General features: G+C 37.7%; 1 protein-coding gene across 3 annotated transcripts in view; it reads left to right on the top strand.

Annotated features, from left to right (window-relative positions):
* PLCE1 (phospholipase C epsilon 1) overlaps nucleotides 1-20,226 on the top strand; it is a 163,685-nt gene that overhangs the window by 116,645 nt on the left and 26,814 nt on the right. For 2 of the 3 annotated variants that reach the window (XM_055807694.1, XM_055807687.1), the window contains exons 5-17: nucleotides 1,145-1,290; nucleotides 3,086-3,344; nucleotides 4,033-4,241; nucleotides 6,930-6,971; nucleotides 8,096-8,762; nucleotides 9,257-9,439; nucleotides 10,319-10,436; nucleotides 10,577-10,736; nucleotides 16,019-16,141; nucleotides 16,227-16,363; nucleotides 17,315-17,553; nucleotides 18,578-18,639; nucleotides 18,764-18,929. In XM_055807694.1, coding sequence (XP_055663669.1) covers nucleotides 1,145-1,290; nucleotides 3,086-3,344; nucleotides 4,033-4,241; nucleotides 6,930-6,971; nucleotides 8,096-8,762; nucleotides 9,257-9,439; nucleotides 10,319-10,436; nucleotides 10,577-10,736; nucleotides 16,019-16,141; nucleotides 16,227-16,363; nucleotides 17,315-17,553; nucleotides 18,578-18,639; nucleotides 18,764-18,929 — 2,511 coding nt within the window. The remainder of the gene's footprint in view (nucleotides 1-1,144; nucleotides 1,291-3,085; nucleotides 3,345-4,032; nucleotides 4,242-6,929; nucleotides 6,972-8,095; nucleotides 8,763-9,256; nucleotides 9,440-10,318; nucleotides 10,437-10,576; nucleotides 10,737-16,018; nucleotides 16,142-16,226; nucleotides 16,364-17,314; nucleotides 17,554-18,577; nucleotides 18,640-18,763; nucleotides 18,930-20,226) is intronic. The other variant, XM_055807699.1, reaches the window with a different exon arrangement.

Here is a 20,226-nt window from a genome sequence, read left to right as displayed (position 1 = left end):
TGAGAGGCTCAAAGTACTGCATCTGTATACAGTTGCATAAATGGAAGCCCTATGTAGTTTTTTTTTATTGTTTTTTTTTTTTTTTTGCTGTTAGTACTAATACATTTACATTTTATTTCAAATGCTTGATTTTTTTAGATAAAAGTCTATGCCCCCTAAGGGGTGAACTAACATTTTCTGATTTTTATAAGCCTGTCCTCACACTGGTATTGTCTGTAAGCACTTGAATCCTTCAGGACCAAAGAATGGAACTCAGTTTCAGTAAACAAATAATGTTTATTGCTTCCCAAGTGTTTACACAATGACAAAAATCAAGCCCCCGGGGAATCATATTGTAAAAAGGAACAGTTGGTTTAAATTAGGTTTCCATGTGAAATATAGCTACTTTTTATGGATGTTGTGGGAACATAAACTGGAGAGAAAGTCTGCACACTGATAAAATGAAGGTTTGATTTTTATTTGTTTAAATACAAACAGAATTACATACTAAGGATAATTTCTGATTCTGACATTTATTGATCACCAAAAAGAAGTTGGTAGTATGGCCACACTCAGGAAGGTGGGGTTTTTTTGTTTACTTCACCTGTGATCTTGCAAATAGGTAATGTGGATTATTTTAAATATCCAGTGCATATAGAAACTAGCAAATTTGTACATAAAATACAACTACCAGTTTTATGAAAGTCAGTGAAAATAAAAATCCGCATTTATCAACTGTCACTGTCCATGTTGTAAGAACAAGGGTTATTCAGTGTGAGGCTGAGATTTGTAAGCTGTGCTAATGAGAATTTACACTGCAGATCTCTCTGGCAGCTTTAGAAATCAATGCTACCTTAAGCTGTCCATTTTCTTCTGGGGCCTGAATGTATATTCAGAATATCTTGTATTAAGGTACAGTATTTTTTTTTTTAATGTAAATATTTCTAGAGTAGTTAATGATTTAACTGTTGTAACATGAGTATGTCTGTATGTTAAGGTACATTTGCAGTGCATATGGGATTTGGCCATATGTGTAAGTAGAATGTTGATAGATACCCTCCTGACAGAAGGAAACAAAAAAACCCCTGCATTATCCATCAAGTGTGCATGAATCCTGTAAGTGATGTTGCTTTGGCTGACTGTACTGTCCATTTTATTTTACAAGGTGAGCTCATGGGTTACCTGGCTGATCCTGACTGCAGGTTCTATGGAGGAGAAACGAGAAGTCTTCTCATATTTAGTACATGTGGCAAAATGCTGCTGGAATATGGGCAACTACAATGCTGTAATGGAATTTCTGGCAGGGCTAAGGTACTGACAACTTTTAAAAAATGATTTTTCAGTGATAGAGTACACTGCAGCTTCTGTTAAGCAGATGTCTCTGGAGAACAATGGGTAAACAGAAATCCGTGGCTAAATCACATCATCTCACCCTGTGACTTTCTAGTAATCCCCTTTATAAAAATTGTGCTAAAACCCATTTTTTTTTTTTTTTTCAAAATGCTCTGGAGACACTATTGGTTTTCCTGGTACATGCTAAATATGTTGCGTTAGAAAACATAATTTATTTTTTTAAACAAAAGTTTTTTAAATTTAAAAGATGATGTGCTATTTATCTAATCAACTAAAACTAATGTGACTTGGGGTTAGTGTTTCCAGAAGACAAGTGAAACATAATCATGGTAACGTTCTAAAAGGGTCAGCCTAAATTGCAAAAAAACTAAACCCAAAACCAACCCAAAACAACAAAAAAACCCAACATAACCAAAGAAACTGCTAAGCCTCTGGGGGTTTTTAACCTTTCCAATTTATGTATACTGACTGATGTTGGAATCTCATGCTGACATGGCCTTACATAGCCAGACCTGCAGTGTCTCCAGGAGGAGAGAGTATGGGGTTAGAAACAGCATTGCTCGCTCTTGTACAGGACTGCAGGTTCACAGGGGGCTGGGTGAGCAGGAAAGCAGTGCCTTTGCAAGAGCAGTTCAGAGGGCAGCAAATTGGAAGGAACAGGGAAGACTTAAGATCAGATTCCTTCTCTCTTTAGTTTTGGCCCTCCTTGTATACAGTGTTTGTGTACCAAAGCTTTGAAATGTTTGTATTGTCCCTCTTTGTGGTTTAGTAAGGATTCTCATTGAGCTATTTGTTTACGCTTTTGGTATATAAAACACATTTGCAACACTTCTAGGCACAAGGAGTCTTTCTGAGCAGAACGCATCCAGTCTCCAAGCCGTGTAAGTTGTGATGAAAAATGCAAAGCCAACTGAGGGCTTTATTTTATCTCTAATGCGTCTGCACAGCACAAGGAAAAGAGGAGAGAGGAAGCCTGGTGATCAGCAGCGTTTCAGGGACAGGGACAGAAAGTGGGGTTAAAGACATTCTACTGTTAGTGTTTCTACAGTCCTTTTGGTATGTCTGGGGCCAGGGGAGGGTAGGAAGGCCATGTTATCACATAGACAGACAGCTCAGGTGAGGGAATTCCCAGTGGTACTTGCAGTCCTTGGGGAGCACCAGATGCTATTTCTGTTTGAAATCAAAGATTCTTTTCATTTACAGCACTGCATTGATGTGTGAGAGCTGGAACGTGGTCCTGACTTACTTATTTCTTTAAAAATAAATAATTTATGTTGTGAGTGAAATGGGGAAAAAAATAATGTAAATTATTTTAAATAAATTTAATTTGAAAACCCCTTTTGCTAACTTTATGGATTGTTCATAATACAACTAAAGGAATTTGTAATAAACCATCTGGTTTATCTTTATGCCATTTCCTTAATCTTACTGCTTCCCAGCCCTTATTAAGGCAATGACACAATGAAAATGTTAGAAAGCCTACTTGTCTTATGCAGCTGGGCTTTTATTAAAATGTCAGATGTTACTCCAGTAGATTAGACTGCTTGTTTCTCCTTTTGAGTTTTGTTCTTTAATAATTCAAAGCAGGGGAAATGGTCCACTAACCAGAATTTTCATGGAAATAATTACCTTGATTTCATTCATTCATTTCTGAGTAATGATGGTAATTTCCTCTGTTACGTGTATGCTGTGGGTGTTGATGTGAATTAGTTTAAATTTTTCTAATAAATATTGTGATCTCTTTTTGCAATAGGTCAAGAAAAGTTTTAAAAATGTGGCAATTTATGGACCAGTCTGATATTGAAACCATGCGAAGTCTGAAAGATGCTATGGCACAACATGAGTCATCATCTGAATACAGGAAAGTGGTCAATCGGGCACTCAATATTCCAGGCTGCAAAGTCGTTCCTTTCTGTGGTGTATTTTTAAAAGAGCTTTGTGAAGTTTTGGATGGAGCATCAAGCCTTATCAGACTCTGTCCACGATATAACTCCCAGGACGAAACGTTAGAGGTAAACAAGATTGATGCTCTAAAGAGGTTATGTTTATAGGCATCCAGTGCTTTATTTTATATTTATTATTTTATACAAAGGCATAATCTAATTAAAGTTTTCTAAACCAGACTGTTAGCAGGCGGTTCAGTTACATGGACCTTGATTTCATTCCCATAGTTACTGTAGTAATTTAAATTTTGTTGTTTATACCTGGCTCAGTATCAGAGTACTTTAATGTTAGTACCAAAGGATCATGTTTATACTTTGGGTAATGTATGTATGTAAATCCTTAAAGATGTAGGTATTTTCTGTTAAATGCTGTGACCTTCCACTTAGCTCATTGAGAATTGGAAGGTTTTCAGTTCCTTACAAGTGACATTCAGAAGCTCAGTGGATCAAGTTTCTCCTCTATGAAAAGAAGCAATTCCTTTGAGTTTTATCATTTCAGTTTTAAAAGACAAATGCCCCTGTTAGATTAAAAGAGTAAGACTGAGGCTTTAAAAAAGTTTTCAGGAGTTACTGTAACATATGTTACTTGATTTATGCAGTGATTTGGTCTGTTTAGGATTAGAAGTCGGTACAAAATCCCATTAGAAGCTAATAGGAAATATATGCTAAATATTCTTAATTATTGTAAAAGTATCTCCAGTGAGTAGATGACACAATATTCTATTTATTACTATACTAATATTTTAGATATCTCTAGTTTGTTTCAGATTACAGTGGACAAGATAATTTCTTGCAACGAGTAGGCCAAGATGGTTTAAATAATCCAGAAAAAGAATCAACAGCAAACAATATCTTTCAAACTATTCGGAGCTGCAATCGCAGTTTGGAATCTGAAGAGGGTGAAGATAATTTTAGTGAAGGGACCAATTCAAGGAAAAACTCTTTGAAAGACAGAAACCGGTACCAGTAAGTCTCATTTTATTTTCTGTCATCACCTATGTATTTCATGTTTTTAATCTTTAATATCATTTTATCAAGGCTTACTTTTAAAAATAAGGGCAACTTTAACATCTTCTGTTGTGTTTATTCTTTTCCAATTCATAACTTTTCTCCCTGCAGCTGTGCTAAGTATCTGATACTCAAATGCTTGGAAACTATATAGTTACATTTTCCCTTGTGGTGTAGTTACTTCATCTCATAGTAAGAGTAAATCCTTTTTGTGTTACACATAGAGCATTGAAAATCCATGGTTGTGATTACAGTTTTGATCTGTGGTGACAGGAATAGCACCGGGACATACTGTTATCAGAGCTCAGAACATTATATTCTGCATGCTTGGGCAGCGTTCTACTCCCTTCGAAATAAAGGTTATTTATTATCCTTCAAAAGCCCTCTTCTTTTAAGGACATGCTCATGTGAGGCTTTTTTAAATTATGTCCAGAAAACATTTGTAAGTCAGTACACATTGTGCATTTGCAGATTGCTGTAGTCCTGCTATTTTGTATAGAAGTTTACTTAATTGTGCCCCATGTAAAAAAGCCCAGTGTTCAGTAATCTCAGATTTTCACTTCGAAGACCTGGTGTATTCTGTGCTATTCACCAGCAAGAAATGCGATAAATGCAAAGTTTAAGACATCACTTGATGTTCTAGAATGTTGTTTTGCAGTGAAGTTGCAGCCCATATAGACAGGTGGACCAGCTTTAATCTAAGTAACCGTGTTAGGATAACTCCAAATTTAGTAACAGAACTGTACTGTTCAGAGGTGAAGCGCTGTAAAATTACATGAAGACTTGCATAAAATAGCATGCTTAGATCCTCATTTGAATTATTTTATTGATAATGTCTATCAGAAATATCCGTATGTTCAGAAGTATCCAACGTATTTCAGCTACTTACAAATAAAATCTAGTAAGCGACTGCCTAAGAAGGAACTACCATCTTCCTGTTTTAAATGCATTTATTTCATTAGCATGCAATTCTAAATTTCATTTCAAATAAATAATCATTATTTCCTGAAAGAATGGTTTCTAATGGAATTATTCACATCTGGCTTTAGTTGCTTCTGGGAAGCGGAGCAGTAGATCAGGCCAAGAAAGACAGATCCACTTCTCTGTCCATTTATGTTATCTCTGACTTCAGTTCAAATACTTTCTTCCAGGAATTATTTTTGTTAATTAATATGGTTTAGAATCAGCTTGCAACGCACAGTTCATATGGAGAATAAGTTATGGAAATCAACGTTTCACTTGGATGAACAAAGTAGAATTTACATATAAAAGAGAACAGTATGGAGAAGACGAAGTTCTTTTTGTTATGTGTTTATGAAATCAGTTCTTGATAAATTAGTTATTTATCCGTTATATTTAAATATAATCTAGTAAGTTCCAATGTAGTTGAAGCGGGAATGAAATGCAGGGGACAAAAAGCTAATGTGACACTGCAATGGAAGTTTAAAATGTAAATGAAAACTGCAGATAGGTAATTAAAGTATTATAGTAATATATATAATACCTCATAATATAATTATATAATAAATAAAGATTATGTTATATAAAATATATGTGAATTATTTTATATAAGAATAATTATATAATAAATAAATAAATTAATTAATTACAAAGTTATATAATCCTAGAATAAAATTATTAGTATCTGTAGTTCTGGTGCAGTAAGGACCGATTTTGACAGTTAAACGCCTTTTGGAAAAATCCTTCCGAAAGTGTTTATTTAGCTGAAGTACCTCATAGACTGGAAATTCTTTATTCACCTACCATCTCTTTCCTGGGCATTCAGAGAACCGGGTGAGGCACAGGACAAATTGCTGCAGAGGCAAAGGGCCATATTCTGTTGTCCGTGTCGTATGGAGGCTGTGATGTTTGGTTTATTTTTAATGCTATGAACAGCTAAAGAGTTCTAAAGAAGAAACTTGGATCTCTTTCTTGTGAAACTTTGTATGCAAATATGAAAGTCATATTTGCATACAGTATTATAAAATCCAAGTTATATAATAATTTTTATTACCTGATGATTGCAGGTCATAAAAGCAGAAAAATACACTGTATAACGTTTCTCATTACTTTAAAATCGCAAGACAGATTTTCAGCCTTTTGCTGATTTGGAGTAATGTTGTGGAACATGAACCCACCAAAGCTGGTAGGTTAGTTTGATTTGAAGAAAATGAAAGGCATCTAATAAAATCACTGGGTAGTGGGTATAATTACTTCCCCAGTTGTGTTAGCAAATAAACTGTATCATTCTGTGCTCAGTGACCTGTCTAATCACCCTGAATATCTGTATGTGCGAGATAAATATCGAGCTTGAATCTTTATTCTGTCTTGAGACAGAACTCTGTCTTAAGAGTTCTCAAATAAAGGTAGGCAGTAAAAGACAAAAAAAATCAGGTTTGAAATAAAGTTTTTGTGGAATTGTTTATCAAATGCCCTATTAAGATACTCTAAACTTTGATGCATCGCTTTATTAGCCTGATCTCACCTTCACTTTTCAGCTTTCCTAATTACAGTAAATACCTTGTAAAATATTAGAGGAAACCCTCAAGTTCTTTACTTTTGGTATCCCATGCAATTTTCCCCTCTAAAACTGCAATCTGTTTTAACGTTTCCTTTATCCTTTCTTTTCATTTCCTTGCATCTCAGTGCAGCACATGTAAGGAAAGCTTCTGATTCAAAGCAAGTAGCGTAAGTGTGTTCTCAGTAATTGATGGCTGTGTCGCTTTTGGCAGCTCATGTCAAAGGTTATGTTTCTGCATATGGTTATGCGTGTGTCCTTGGCTTACCTGCTTCTTGTATGTTTTAATCTGCAGCGTGCCAGTGCTATCAAATGTGAAATAAGGCATAAACAAAGCTCTGGCATTTCTGTCTGCACTGTATTAGACTCCTCCAGCCATGCACTCAGAATTTGAGAATCTTAATCTTGTGTAATACAGGTATATATTTTAATGTACATTTGTCTGGTAAGACTATGGTAAGACAGTTTATAGCAGCTCAGTTATAATGCTTTTTCTTTTCAGGAAGATTTCCCAAGGAAATAGAGCTACAGTTAAGGCCGATACAGTTATTTTGCCTTTGTCAGCCTCCTCACCACAAGCAGTAAATCCTCAGCCTGTTAGTCACTTTTGGCTAAATTTGGTGGAGAGACAGAGATCTCACTGATTAATAAAGTCTTAAAGGAATCATTAGAATTGACGTATGGAATAAGAGAAACATTCAAATTAGTGCCCTGGGTAGGGAAGAGTTTGAGGAAGAGCTAATGGTTATCTGTGCTGTTCAGCTTAGGGAGATAGTGTATGTGACTTGGAACAAGTCTCAACATGAATTGTCTTTTGCTCAGCTGGTAGGACATGGGCAGGAGCTGAGGGTGCTGTGGCGATGTGAAGGAGAAGCACTGAGGGTATTCAAGATACCTTGAAGGATATGCAGAGGAAGCTGGTTTGGATTTGTTGGCTGGATATCCTTAGGAAAATATGCTTTATTAGCTCTGCTTTGCACAGAACAGTTCGCTTTTTTCTGTGTTCATTAAAGCAATATCAAAACATTGATTAGTGCACTCATACATGTTAGAGGCTTCTGCAGGGAAGAAAACTTTAAGTACTCCATTAGTTCAGAATTGTTGCTCTGTATCTACTGTTTCTAATTATGGCAAAATACTTCAGAAATTTTGGTTGCTGCATACGAGTTTCATGTTAATATTTTAATTAATGTTGGTATTAGTTTTATTGAAACTATAGGAGAATAGATATTCATCAACCAGTGTAAATCAGCATGTATATCACTAAATGTATCTCATCTTTGTTTACATACAGATTTATAATTGGAGATCTTTCTGATTCTGAAAGTGATATATTTGAGCAGTTGAAGGAGTGGGACACAAATTCAACAGAAGAGCAACAAAAGGCTTTCTGCCATGGGATAGAACTCATTCCCTGGTATGTGTTATCTATCAGGGCTGATGTCCATCAGTTCATGCAACAAGGGGCAACCGTCATTCATTATGACCAGGAGACACATCTCTCAGCACGTTGCTTTCTTCAGCTTCAGCCTGACAATAGTACTTTGACTTGGACAAAACCCACAACGGTTTGCCCTGCAAATGCCAAGGCAAAACTGAGTTTGCTGGGTAATACTGCTGAGCTTGGTAAATGTCAGTTTCTTGGTAATACAGGACTGGTGGAAGGTTTTTTGGACTTATTTTCAGCCAAGGCTGTATATATGGGACACTCTGGCATTGATATGCACACTGTGTGTGTTCAAAATAAACTTTGTAACATGTCCCTTGAAGAAAACGGTATAACACTACTTTATGGACTCCATACTACTGATAATAAGTTGCTGCACTTTGTTGCTCCAAAATACACTGCCAGAATGCTGTATGATGGACTGCTGGAATTGACTAAAGCTGTAAGAAAAATGAGGAGATTCCCTGATCAAAGACTACAGTGGCTACGGAAACAGTATGTCAGCCTTTACCAGGTAAAAGATGCTGTGATTTTGTATAAGAAAAGTTCAAAGTTGTCAACAACTTAATGTACTGTAATTAATTTCTGTTATAAGTAAGCTAAGATTAAAGATGAGCACCAAATCGCCAACTTTGTAACACGGCTTAAATCAATAAGATCTGATTCTCCACATAATGTTCTGTCAAACCTTGCATGTTTTCAGTACACTGAAGTTAAATCTTTTTTTTTATTATGAAGCTCTTCGTATGTTTGCAATTTTGGAGTAAGTATTTTATTAAAGAAGAAGCAATGACTGTACTTGGAAAGGGTGCTGATATACTGAGTGATCAGCGTTAGGGGAAAAAAAAAATCCCCAAAATAGCCCTCTGGTATTCATGCAGTAATTTAAAATTGCCTCCTCTTGATGTTTTATCTTTCATTGGTTCCTTAGAGATGTCTATATTATTGCTGAAGAAGATGTGTCTGTTCTTATTTTCTTTGTTTTGTTAACGCTGACAATTTTTGTAGGAGGATGGAAGGTTTGAAGGCCCAACCTTGGCTCAGGCTGTTGAACTGTTTGGAGGCCGTCGATGGAGTGCAAGAAACACAAGCACAGGAACTCTCACTAAGAGCACCGAGAAACCTTGTGTACAGAGAAACAACACTCTGGGAATAAGCACAGCTAAGAAAAAGAAGAAAGTACTCATGAGGGTAGAGTATTTTGTTATTCATTTATTTTGTTGCTTATCTGGCTGATTTGTTTCCCTCCTACAGTTACTATGTAGCTAACTGTATTCTGAACCAGAGGAAAAAAGTTAGATGGTAATTTTAAAGCTGTTTGTTGCAGGTTCGGGTTTTGGGCTTACTGCTTTCCAATAGTTCCGGTTTCTTTTCTCATGCTTGAAGCATTCTCAGGACATGTGGGTGCTGGGGCTAGCAGAAGGGGACAGAATTTTGTTGAGACCTTTAGGTGCCACCTCTGTATAAAAATAAAATATTGCAAATAAAAAAATACTAATATACAAAGTGATATTTGGAGGTGGGTGTCAGTTTCTTTGCTCCTTTTTGTTTTCATGTTCCCAGAAACATCACCACAGTTACTCAGCCTCAGAGTAGCACACAGTTTTATCTTATATGGGTGACAGGAACACTGGACTAAGTCTGGTAGTTTCCTCTCCTTTCCTGGACTCAACCGCTTTCAGCAATAGCCGAGAGAGGAAAATGCAGAGACTAGCAGCTTTACATTATCTACATGTTCTAGTGGGCAGGTAGGGGAGATCCTCAGATGACAAGATCTGTCCTCTTTAGGGCTCCTATGCACCAGCGGAGTAGTGTAAAACCAGCTGCACCACTTTAGAGAGGTGCAATCGTTGCATCTTTTGTGTGATGTCAAACTGAGAACTCCTAATGGTCCCGCACTTTACTATGTATCCTGTTTAAGTTGTCTCTTTTCTCCTGGTATTAGCCCTACAGGAGTCTGCTTTGTAAGGAATAGATGATCTATCTCATGGGATTGTTACAGATTGCACTGTTAAAGAATGGGAATAGTAGTGGGTTTGGGATGTTTATTTTGGTGCTCGTTATTTCTAGGGCGAAAGTGGAGAGGCCACTGATGATGAAATGGCAACTCGAAAGGCAAAAAGCTGTAAGGAATATCGTAATAGGAGTGGTTCGGATCCTCAAGATATTGATGAACACGAAGAACCAGGTAGATATATCACCTCAGTACTTAAAATTCCCTCAGGGTTTTGCTTAAAGTCTTCTTATACAGATATTTTTTATGGTGTTAAAAATACATTTTTACTGGGCCAGATGTAATTGTGCTGCAAACTTTGTTTTTCTCCGTAGATCAAAATATTATTATTAATGCTTCTCAATCTAACAACCTGCCGTCAAGAAGAGCACACTCTCTGACAGCATCTGGATCTCCTAATTTAGGAGCTACATCATCTTCACCAGCAAGACCAGTCTCCTCTCCTGTAATTTCTTCAAGCAAGAGTCAGACTAGGTAAGGACAGAATCAATGCTTTGATTTAAAAAGAAAAAAGTTACTATTTCTTAATTATCATCAAATGTGGTTTTCATGTCAAACTGATGAAATTCGACAAAAGCAATACCGGAAACATCATTAGCCGTTTGTTAGACATCTAAAACACATTGTAGAACACACATGACATTTTAGCTGAAATACCACGGTTTAGAGGGTGGCTTTGTAGCAAGTCCCTGAGCAGCGTACTTCAGTTTGTCTGTTACAGAAGCAGACTGGAACGCTGTTCCAAAACTACACAAATATGGACTTTAACTCATTCTCCGGATCTTCTCCAAAACATAGTTATAGATGTCTTCTGTATAATGCAAATCACATAAATGTTATAGATGTGTGAACTGGAGTTCTGAGGTTTCTCAGCACAAGTCATTTCTGCCTGTGGGAGTGTTAACTTTGCTGACATTCCTGGTGCTGATTGCAGTACCATCCAGGGCTGCTGAAGGAACAGGTTTGAAATCTTTCTCTTACAGGCCTCTGCTCCTTGAACGTTCATCCTTTCTGTGTCACTTAGGCAGTGCAAAAGGTTGTGCTGCAGTTGTGCAGTGACATAGTGCACTATTGTATTAATCTTAGGAGTGGTAATGGTGCTGGGTGGTAGTAGTTGTAACAGAACAATAATGGTATGTCAGGAATGTGGATGGTACTTTATGACATACAAGAAGGTCTCAACAGGGGCCTTCCATTGTCTTTCAAGAGAATGAATACTGAGGTATGGTGATGAGTATGAACCTTGGGGTTTCCAGGGGAGCAATGGTAAATAATGGAATAGTTTACTACTGCTGGTAGAACATTATTTTTGAAGAGACATGTCTTGATTAATGGCTTGTGTTGTATATTTCTAAGGGAGTTTTCTTTTACACTTAAAACAGTTGGTTTGGCACTAGGTGTGAGTAGTAGAGCCGAGCTACCTGTGGACATCTGTAGTTGGCTGCTTCTCCTTTTAACATTGCTTTTTGAAACTCTTATTATGTTCTTTGCTTTTTATTCTTCACTGTCATTCACAAAGATGGGATGGTCATGCCAGACTGGATTTCTCTCTGTAAGATTTTTTCTTTTTTTTTTTTTTTTAAGGATTGTAACAGCTTTCTTTTACATTAAACTGAAGGAATACAGCTTTACTACCTCTGGAAAATGCTTCTCTGTTTTTCAAATCTGCTTTTTGCTTTTATGCCAAAATAATTATTGTTCTCTAAATGAGATTAAAAGGCTCAAAAGAGAACTTGCATTCCCAGGGGAAGGACAGCTAATGTTCCTTTAAATCCTCTCAGTCCTGGGTTTCTGTACAGATCCCTGTGCAGCTTAGCACTATGGGCCTCCCCAAGGTTTTCCCTGGCAAAGTTGTCTGGAAACTCCACAGTGTCACTTGATAAAGCTCTCCCCAACTTGATATGACCCTTCTTGTTAGAATTTGCTCAGGGTACAGCTGAGAACAGAATTACATTTTATCAAATACCTTGACCCAGTTTTCATGAGCCGTAAGTAGACTTGGAGCATCGGAGAAAGTTCTATTCTTGGTATTTACCCTTCAGACCCTTGATAGGTCTGAACTGTGCTTGTCACTTTTCATGTGTGTGGAAACTTAACATGTGCCTCAACTGTGGTCAGTAAGTCTAAGCTACCAGTTCGATGGATCTCTGCTTTTTCTGCAAAGTCCTGTGATCATCCACCCTATACTGTTTATCAGTTCACTCCTGGGATCTCTTCCAGAGTAAACCAGCTGGTTGCCTCAAAGATGGAATTTAGGTTCAGTTCTGGGAATGTCTGCTCCAGAGACTTATGTAGTCAGATAGTATGGTTGGATATGGTTAGATAGAGAATTTATGCAGTCTCAAACCATCTACAATATACTGTCCTGTAGGACATATTCCCAGCAAAGACTGTGCCTTCAGACAATCCACCCACAGTCATGGCATGTCCTATTGCTTTGTGTTACATTAAATAAATGGCAGTCTGTCAGGGAATAACGTATGCCACAGCTTATTTCAAACACTTCAGAAAAATAAAAATGATGTCTTAGGGACAGGCAAGCACCATGGGGGACCAAACCAGACCTGAGCCAGTTGCTGAGCGGTGCAGAGCAATGTGAACTTGAGCCTTTCTGCCCCACTCAGAAAATGTGGCAGGATGGATGCCTTTAACACTATAGCTATAACTGATGGAGGAGCAGACTGAGGCAGTGGTCTGTGGTAAGTGGTAAGCAGCTGTGGTAAGTGAAGACTGCAAGCAGCGTGATAACGCTTCTTGGAAGCTGCAGCCCTTAACAGCAGTGGTACACGAGCAAAGTAAGTTTGGGAACCTCCACAGGCTGAATGCAGACGTCATTTGTTTCTTTTTGCTCCATTTGTTGTTAATTCTGCAATCTCATAAAAATTAAGTTATATACTTGATAAACACAACCAGTTTTATCAGTAGCATCATGAATTAAGATGAAGTGTCCATTTTCCAAAGTAACAAAAAGTTGGAATGACCTAGATGATGAAACAACCTGGGAAATACAGGATCCACTGGAAGTGCTTGTACACATTTGTATGGCTCTGCACAGATTAGAGCCAACAGCGCTTATTGATTCAGATTAGCATCTGGATTTAGACTGAAACGTTGACAAGGCTTTGTAGTTGTAGGCGCTGTTGGACAGGAGCTGGTTGTGCATGTTAGTTGTCACAGAACGCAGAACTTAGGAGAGCAGGAAGCAGAGGGTCCCACCGAGTTGCACAGAAGCCTTTGCAGCACAGAAAACTGAGGTGGTAACAAGTAATTGTTAGCTGCGGTATAGCAGCTAGAAGAAGAGCAAGAGAGATTTCTAGTTCTTTTTCTCTTTCTCTTGCCATATAATACCTGCGTTAAGTTTACCTGACCAGTAAATTAGATCATCTCCTCTAATTGCAAAGTGCTAAATAAAATAAAATTTTGTAAAGTGACAAAATAATTCTAATGTACTGATAACAATTTAAGAAGAGGAGGACCTGGCTATCTTTATTGTATGTTTTCAATAATAGTTATTCCTATAGGTATCGAACGAAAACTAGTATTTTTACATATATAACTCACAACCTTGATATTCCAGACATACTTACAGATAATTCACATTGAGAATAAATCCTTGTACAGTCCAGATGTCCAGATAATTTCCAAACACAGGTAGCCTTCAGCTGTCTTCTGTCAATCTTTCAAGGCAGATGTGCATCAGGCAAATTGCCAAGTTCTTTAGAAATGTAGTGCTGCCTGTTTAGGTGGAGGAAGCAGGGTAAAGGGTGGTAACAGCACTGGGAAACAGATAGGAAGATACAGAAAATTAGAGATGGGGGCTTTTTTGATGAGAGAGTAAACTGCCACTCTCCTTAGCTGTATACAGGTATAATCCAGACTGCTACTAATTACGGTTTTGGTTGTGGTGGTAGTGGGGTTTTCTTAGGGTTTTTGGTTTTGTTTGGGTTTTTTTTTAACAACCTGTATTACTCCTTAGTGATCACATCTGGTGAAATACTGAGCATTATGATCTGCTGCTGGTCTCCCATTTGGTACCCTACAGTTCCAATCTGTTTTCTGTAGTCAAGAGGCTTTCCTCATCATGATTTATTTTTCTTGTCTGATAAAAATGTTAGGAATTATCTTAGTCAAAAAGTTATATGCGGTATGTCAGTACTTGCCATAGCGATGTCAAACACATTGGATATTATCAGCTAAAGCAGATGGTATTTAAAATGCTTTTAAATCACATTCTGTTTTCAATTGCGTGCATCCGTCCCCAGGCCAGGAGTGATCAGGAATCTGATGTAGCATATTTATTTAAAAAGTCACCTGCTTGCAGCAGATGACTGTAAATGTCTTTAGGAACACTGGACAACAAGCTGGCCCTGTTTTTTCATCACAGCTGTTGGAACTGTTTGTACTGAACCTGATGGCAGGATTCTTAGATTAATAGAGCTGTAGATTTGAACGTTATAGAGCAATAAAGTCTGACACACAGTCACCTAGTTTGATATTTTGAAACAGATACAGTAACTTCTGCAGTTAGTTATGGTTTAAACTAGGCAGTTCTTGATATTTGTGCTGACTGCTTAGATCCCTCTCTTCAGGATGCTGGTGCTGGCAGATCCCATTCCTGTGGCTGTGTTCATTGGTGTTTAGGCCCAGGAAGTGGCTCAAGAGCTCAAGGCATCATTGTGAATTAGTACATGACATTCACCAAGGACTTTTTCATACTGCTCAAGGGATAGTTCATTTTGGGGCCTAACTACACTTACTAGGGTAAATCCTGTAGTGGCCTGAAGATTTTGGGATGATGCTTTTGGAAATGTAATGGTTCTGCTTCAAAAACTTTGTTCAGCTGCACAACTTAGGTTAACAATTGCAGTTGTAAAGAAGTTGGTTGGGCTTGGTATTACTCAAGTCAGCTAAAATAAGGAGCACCAAACAGCTAGTTGTTTCTGTGATCATTTTCTGCCTTTGCTCTCAAGAAATTCCAGTCTGCATTCCTTCCTTCAGCCCACAAAGCTGAAAGGAGGAAATCATTAGAATCTCATTTCTAGAAGGAAATGCCCTCCAGAGGCTACTGCCCAAGCCTAAAAGAAGAGGAGGACTGTAGGCTGACCTGTCTTTGAGGTGTCTGATTGTAATCCCAGCTGTTCTTGGGAAGCATCTGGGAAACCCACGGGCTGGAAAACAGTGAGGGTTGAGTGCCAGGAAAGGGGAGGCATTACGCTTCTGAAAATCTGCACTTTTAATGCTCCCAGGTATAAGAAACCCCAGGTGCATAAGGAAAATACTTGTTTTTCTTGCATATCCAGTCAGAATATTACTATTTTATTTTGACAGCACAGAGCTTTAAAGGAATTTTACATACATTTTATTTTTCCCTTAGCAAATCTTCAATGAACCTCCTAGAGAGCCTGTGCTACAAGAATACTGTCATTGTTTTCTTTGAAGGGAAAACGAGAATGCTTTCATTTGTGCCATTTGCATCAGGCCCTTTTGCACGTGGAAGAGTTTTAAATAGCATACATATACATTAATTCTGGCAGTCTCCAGTTGTCTTGAGGGAAAAGAATAGCTGCTATAAAACAAGAAGGTACAAACTGTCCTTATGCATCTTCTGAGATACTGCTTTATTTTCCTCTTCCCAATATTGTTAATAAATGCATTAAGGAGAGCACAAATGAAGTTAATGCAGTAATGCATAATATTTCAATATTTTAATAAGAGATTTAACGTAACCAAACTATAGCAGTCTCTTTCTGATTTAGCACATGGAGCAGCAGCAGCTGGCATGGCCGCGTTAAAGGAGGAATGAAGGGGTTTCAGAACTTCATGGTGTCTGATAGTAACATGACTTTTGTGGAATTTGTAGAGCTCTTCAAATCTTTCAGGTAAAATATATTTTTATTCTGTACTGATCTCATTCATCAAAGTTTATAAAAGAGCAAAACCTGAACTTTTCAAATATTTTCGCAGTGTCCGTAGCCGCAAGGATCTCAAAGACCTTTTTGACGTCTATGCTGTGCCTTGCAATCGATCCGGTTTAGAGCCTGCTCCACTTTACACCAATTTGAAGATTGATGAAAATAGTAGTGGATTCCAGCCTGATTTAGGTTTGTTAAAGAGGGAAATACGGCTGTTAGACTGCTGAGCATCTTCCGTTGTTTACCTTACGAAAAAGTCTCAGTCAGTCTCATAAAGAACTATCAATTGTAAGCAGAGGATTGCTGCTTTACTTCCAGTAATACCTAGTTAACAGGATATAAGACGGGTTCTTTGTTCAGAAATGAAGGGGAGGAAAAGTATTCCTGCTTTACATTAGCCAGATATATTTGTAACGGTACAGCAGAGGCATAAAACTTGTTGCTGAGCGGCTGGGCCCACGACAGCAATCTGTATCTGGTTGCTGGAGCTCTGAAAGGGCTAAAATGCTGAGCAAATGTAAGGAGGAGAAATGAGGGGGCTGTGCCCTGTGTCTCATCTGGTTGTTTCTTTTCTGTCTGGTTTCTTAGTAGATCTGCTTTATGTGGGACAAGGGGGAAGGAAACCTCTGTCCCCCTTTACATTCCCCAGTTACCATAATCTTAAGTCTGGAGCTTTGTCTACATTTAAAGAACACAATCCTTCTGCCAAGCAGCCTGCAGGGAGGGTACAGTACAATTGGCATATGGGTCTGGAAGAAGATAAACAGTGATTGCACAGGAAGAATATGGGGTTGCACAGCAAAGGGCAGGCTTTGAGGCTCTATGTGGTGCTGAGAGAAAACAAGAAGGTCTGGGTGACAGTGTTCACATGGCTGTGAATCCGTGTTAAAGGTTCCAGGATTTTGTTTATAGTAATTGAACACTTACAGTCCAATCCCACTGTTTTCATACATGCTTAATACTCTTTCTTCTATTAGTGAGTAGAAACAAGATGGTTTTGTTCTAATTTACTATGTCAGTGCTAAAATATTCAGTTAGATATTCATGTGTATTATATATTACATTATGTTCTACACAGTATATATAATAGACATAATTATATAACTTGTATTTATATTTCCTTTTTTTTTTTCTTCTAAGATTTGTTGACCAGGAATGTTTCAGATCTTGGGTTGTTCATTAAGAGCAGGCAGCAGCTATCAGACAACCAGAGGCAAATATCTGATGCTATTGCTGCTGCCAGTATCGTAACCAATGGTACTGGAGTTGAAAGCACATCACTGGGAATATTTGGAGTGGGAATCCAGCAGCTAAACGACTTCCTAGTGAATTGCCAAGGAGAACACTGCACCTATGATGAAATCCTCAGTATTATCCAGGTCTGTAATGCAAACATCTTGCAATTCCTTTTACTTGAACTCTTGTTACTTCTGTTTTCCTCACTAGCGCTGTCTGCCTGGTAGTCAGAATAGCATATCTGTGTGGATATCTCCTTTTACGCTGATGTCACTACAGTCTACTTGAATTTAAAACTTCATACTGTCTTTATTCTGGGCTATAAAGTTGTGCAGATGTCCATAAATATGTCCATAAAAAGAAAAAAGAAATCATGCAAATAAACAGTTTTATTGGCTGTGTGTGCTTTATCCAGAAATGGATGTCACCGCTTGGGAAAAGTATTCCTGACAGTGCGTTGTTTTCTCCTTGTCTGTGACCACCTATGATAGAGCTTAACCCTAATTTGGAGTTTAAACAAAACACCATTTCCACATATTTTTATTTTATTATAAAAAAAATTTCAGAGCAAACATGGACATTTTATTCCCTTATGTACAATGGCTGAAGTGATGAGAAAGTGTGTAGAAAATTCTGAATTCCTCCAAACATGAATAATTAATATACTCCAGACTTAAGCCCTCACTTAGCAGTTAACAAAAGACTAAAACCTGTGTATTTCAACAATCAGCATGTAATATAAAACTGCATAGTTCAAAAGACAGAAATTCTAAACCAACATCAAGTTAGCATACCACAAGTCTCTTTAATTTGAGATAGTGGTGTGGTGTGTTTAAGCACAATAGATAGAAGAAGGATGCCTAATTATAGATGCTTTGTAATTTCAGGTGAAGTGCTACTCTGCTTTGAATGGTAGGCTGGATTAGATGACTTCCCAGCATCCTTCCCAACCTGAATGATTCTATTATGAGTTTAGTTTGCTTGCTTATTGATTGGTAAAACAAGCATGAGCATACTGAAGGGACCTAGTAACTTTATCCACAAAAAAACCCTGGGTTTACATACAAACTAGTTAGTTCAGTAAGCAGACCACACTGTGAAAATACGAAAAAGCTGTATTTCTAAGAATTGTTATTGTATATCTCTTAAATCTCTTTCTCTTTGTAGAAATTTGAACCCAGTGTGAGTATGTGCCAGCAGGGGCTGCTATCTTTTGAAGGATTTGCAAGGTAATTACTTATGTGTTAATCATTATCCTAATATATATATGATAACGTCAGTGACTGATGTTTGTATGACAGTCACAAAAGATTCAGTGCACTATAACATTTCCTCACATCTTCTCACCTCTAGATTTTTGATGGATAAAGACAATTTTGCCTCCAAAAACGATGAGTCACAGGAGAATGCTGAGGACTTGCACTTTCCACTGTCATATTACTACATAGAATCTTCACACAATACTTACCTTACAGGCCATCAGCTTAAGGGGGAGTCCTCAGTAGAGCTCTACAGCCAGGTATGCAGGATTGGATCATTGTGTAGTTTTCAACATGAACTTGTTTGTTTAACTGGCAAGTCACAGAAACATGACCTTTTTGCTTTGAAAATCTAAATGTCCTAAACCCCTGCTTGCAAAATGTTGGAAAACATGATGTGTGGGAAAGCTGTCTTTAAGCACAGTTGTGCTCAAATGCCTTTTCTAAGGCAAAAAAAATGGTTTAGTTTGAGATTCATAGCATGTAGACACCAGTTGGTCTGACCCAACCTACTAAAATTAGACTTTCCCACAGGAAAGACTGATCTAATATTTTAGTTCATTCAGATGTCAAAAACACTACTCAAATACTGTACATTGCACTGCAAAGACAAATTTCAAATGGAACAATAACTTCTAAAAACATTACTTCTAGGAATATTCTAGAGTTTTTTAGACTGCCTGTTTGGTGGTGAACAGGAAAAGAACAATTTCTCCCTGGGGCTTTTGCTTCTGTGTGTATTTGTGTGTGTGTATATATATATATTTATAGTTGTGTGTCTGTGTATTTACCAAATTCTAGAGAAAGCATCAAACTTCCTGTGAGTAGTGTTTTCATTACTCTTGATGTTAATGACTCACCATTGAGAAGGGCTCATCTGGTGTCCCATGTGCTGCTTCTCTTGGAGTTATAAGACAGAGGAATGAGGCTGTGTCAGGAAAGCCCAAATAACATGATTGCATTGAATAAAGCAGTTGCAAAGGAGGTTCCTGTAGTAGCACTGCACGGAGTGATGTATTGGTAATGGGTGGGAAGTGAGATAGAGCTCAGCTGGCTCCAAAACTTGCACGATGCAGAAAAGCTTCTTCTTGTCCCTCAAGCAGTTGTTGCCAGAAGAGAAAGGGCACCTTGTTCTGGCTTTCACAGAAGCGGTGGTGTGCCCGTTACGGACACAACTGTCTGAAATCAAATTACTCAGGTTTTGAGTAGGACAAGTAATTTTTTCTTTATTCATGAATGTTTTTGCTGGAAATTCGTTTGTTTGTTGAGATCTTTGTTTTCAGTAAAAATATTTAATTGTAATACAGATAACTCTTTCAATGATAGGCATGCTAAATATTGATAGCAATAACAAGCTGGGCTGCCAGCAGATGGGTTAGCTTATCTTCCCCTTCATCCTTCCTCTTTGCTTTCTTCAGTGGTTTTCTGGCAAGTAGGGCTTTCCAAAATAAATGAATAAATAAAAGGTGGATGGATGGCTGTAAATTAGCTTAATATCATTCAATAAGATGGCCCGGCACATATCCTTTCTAACTATCCTCATAGAAGTTATTCGTA

The sequence above is a fragment of the Falco peregrinus genome, chromosome 1 (genome assembly GCF_023634155.1).
Source record: "Falco peregrinus isolate bFalPer1 chromosome 1, bFalPer1.pri, whole genome shotgun sequence".
Classification (NCBI taxonomy): Eukaryota; Metazoa; Chordata; class Aves; order Falconiformes; family Falconidae; genus Falco; species Falco peregrinus.
This window is presented reverse-complemented; position numbering and strand designations above follow the sequence as displayed.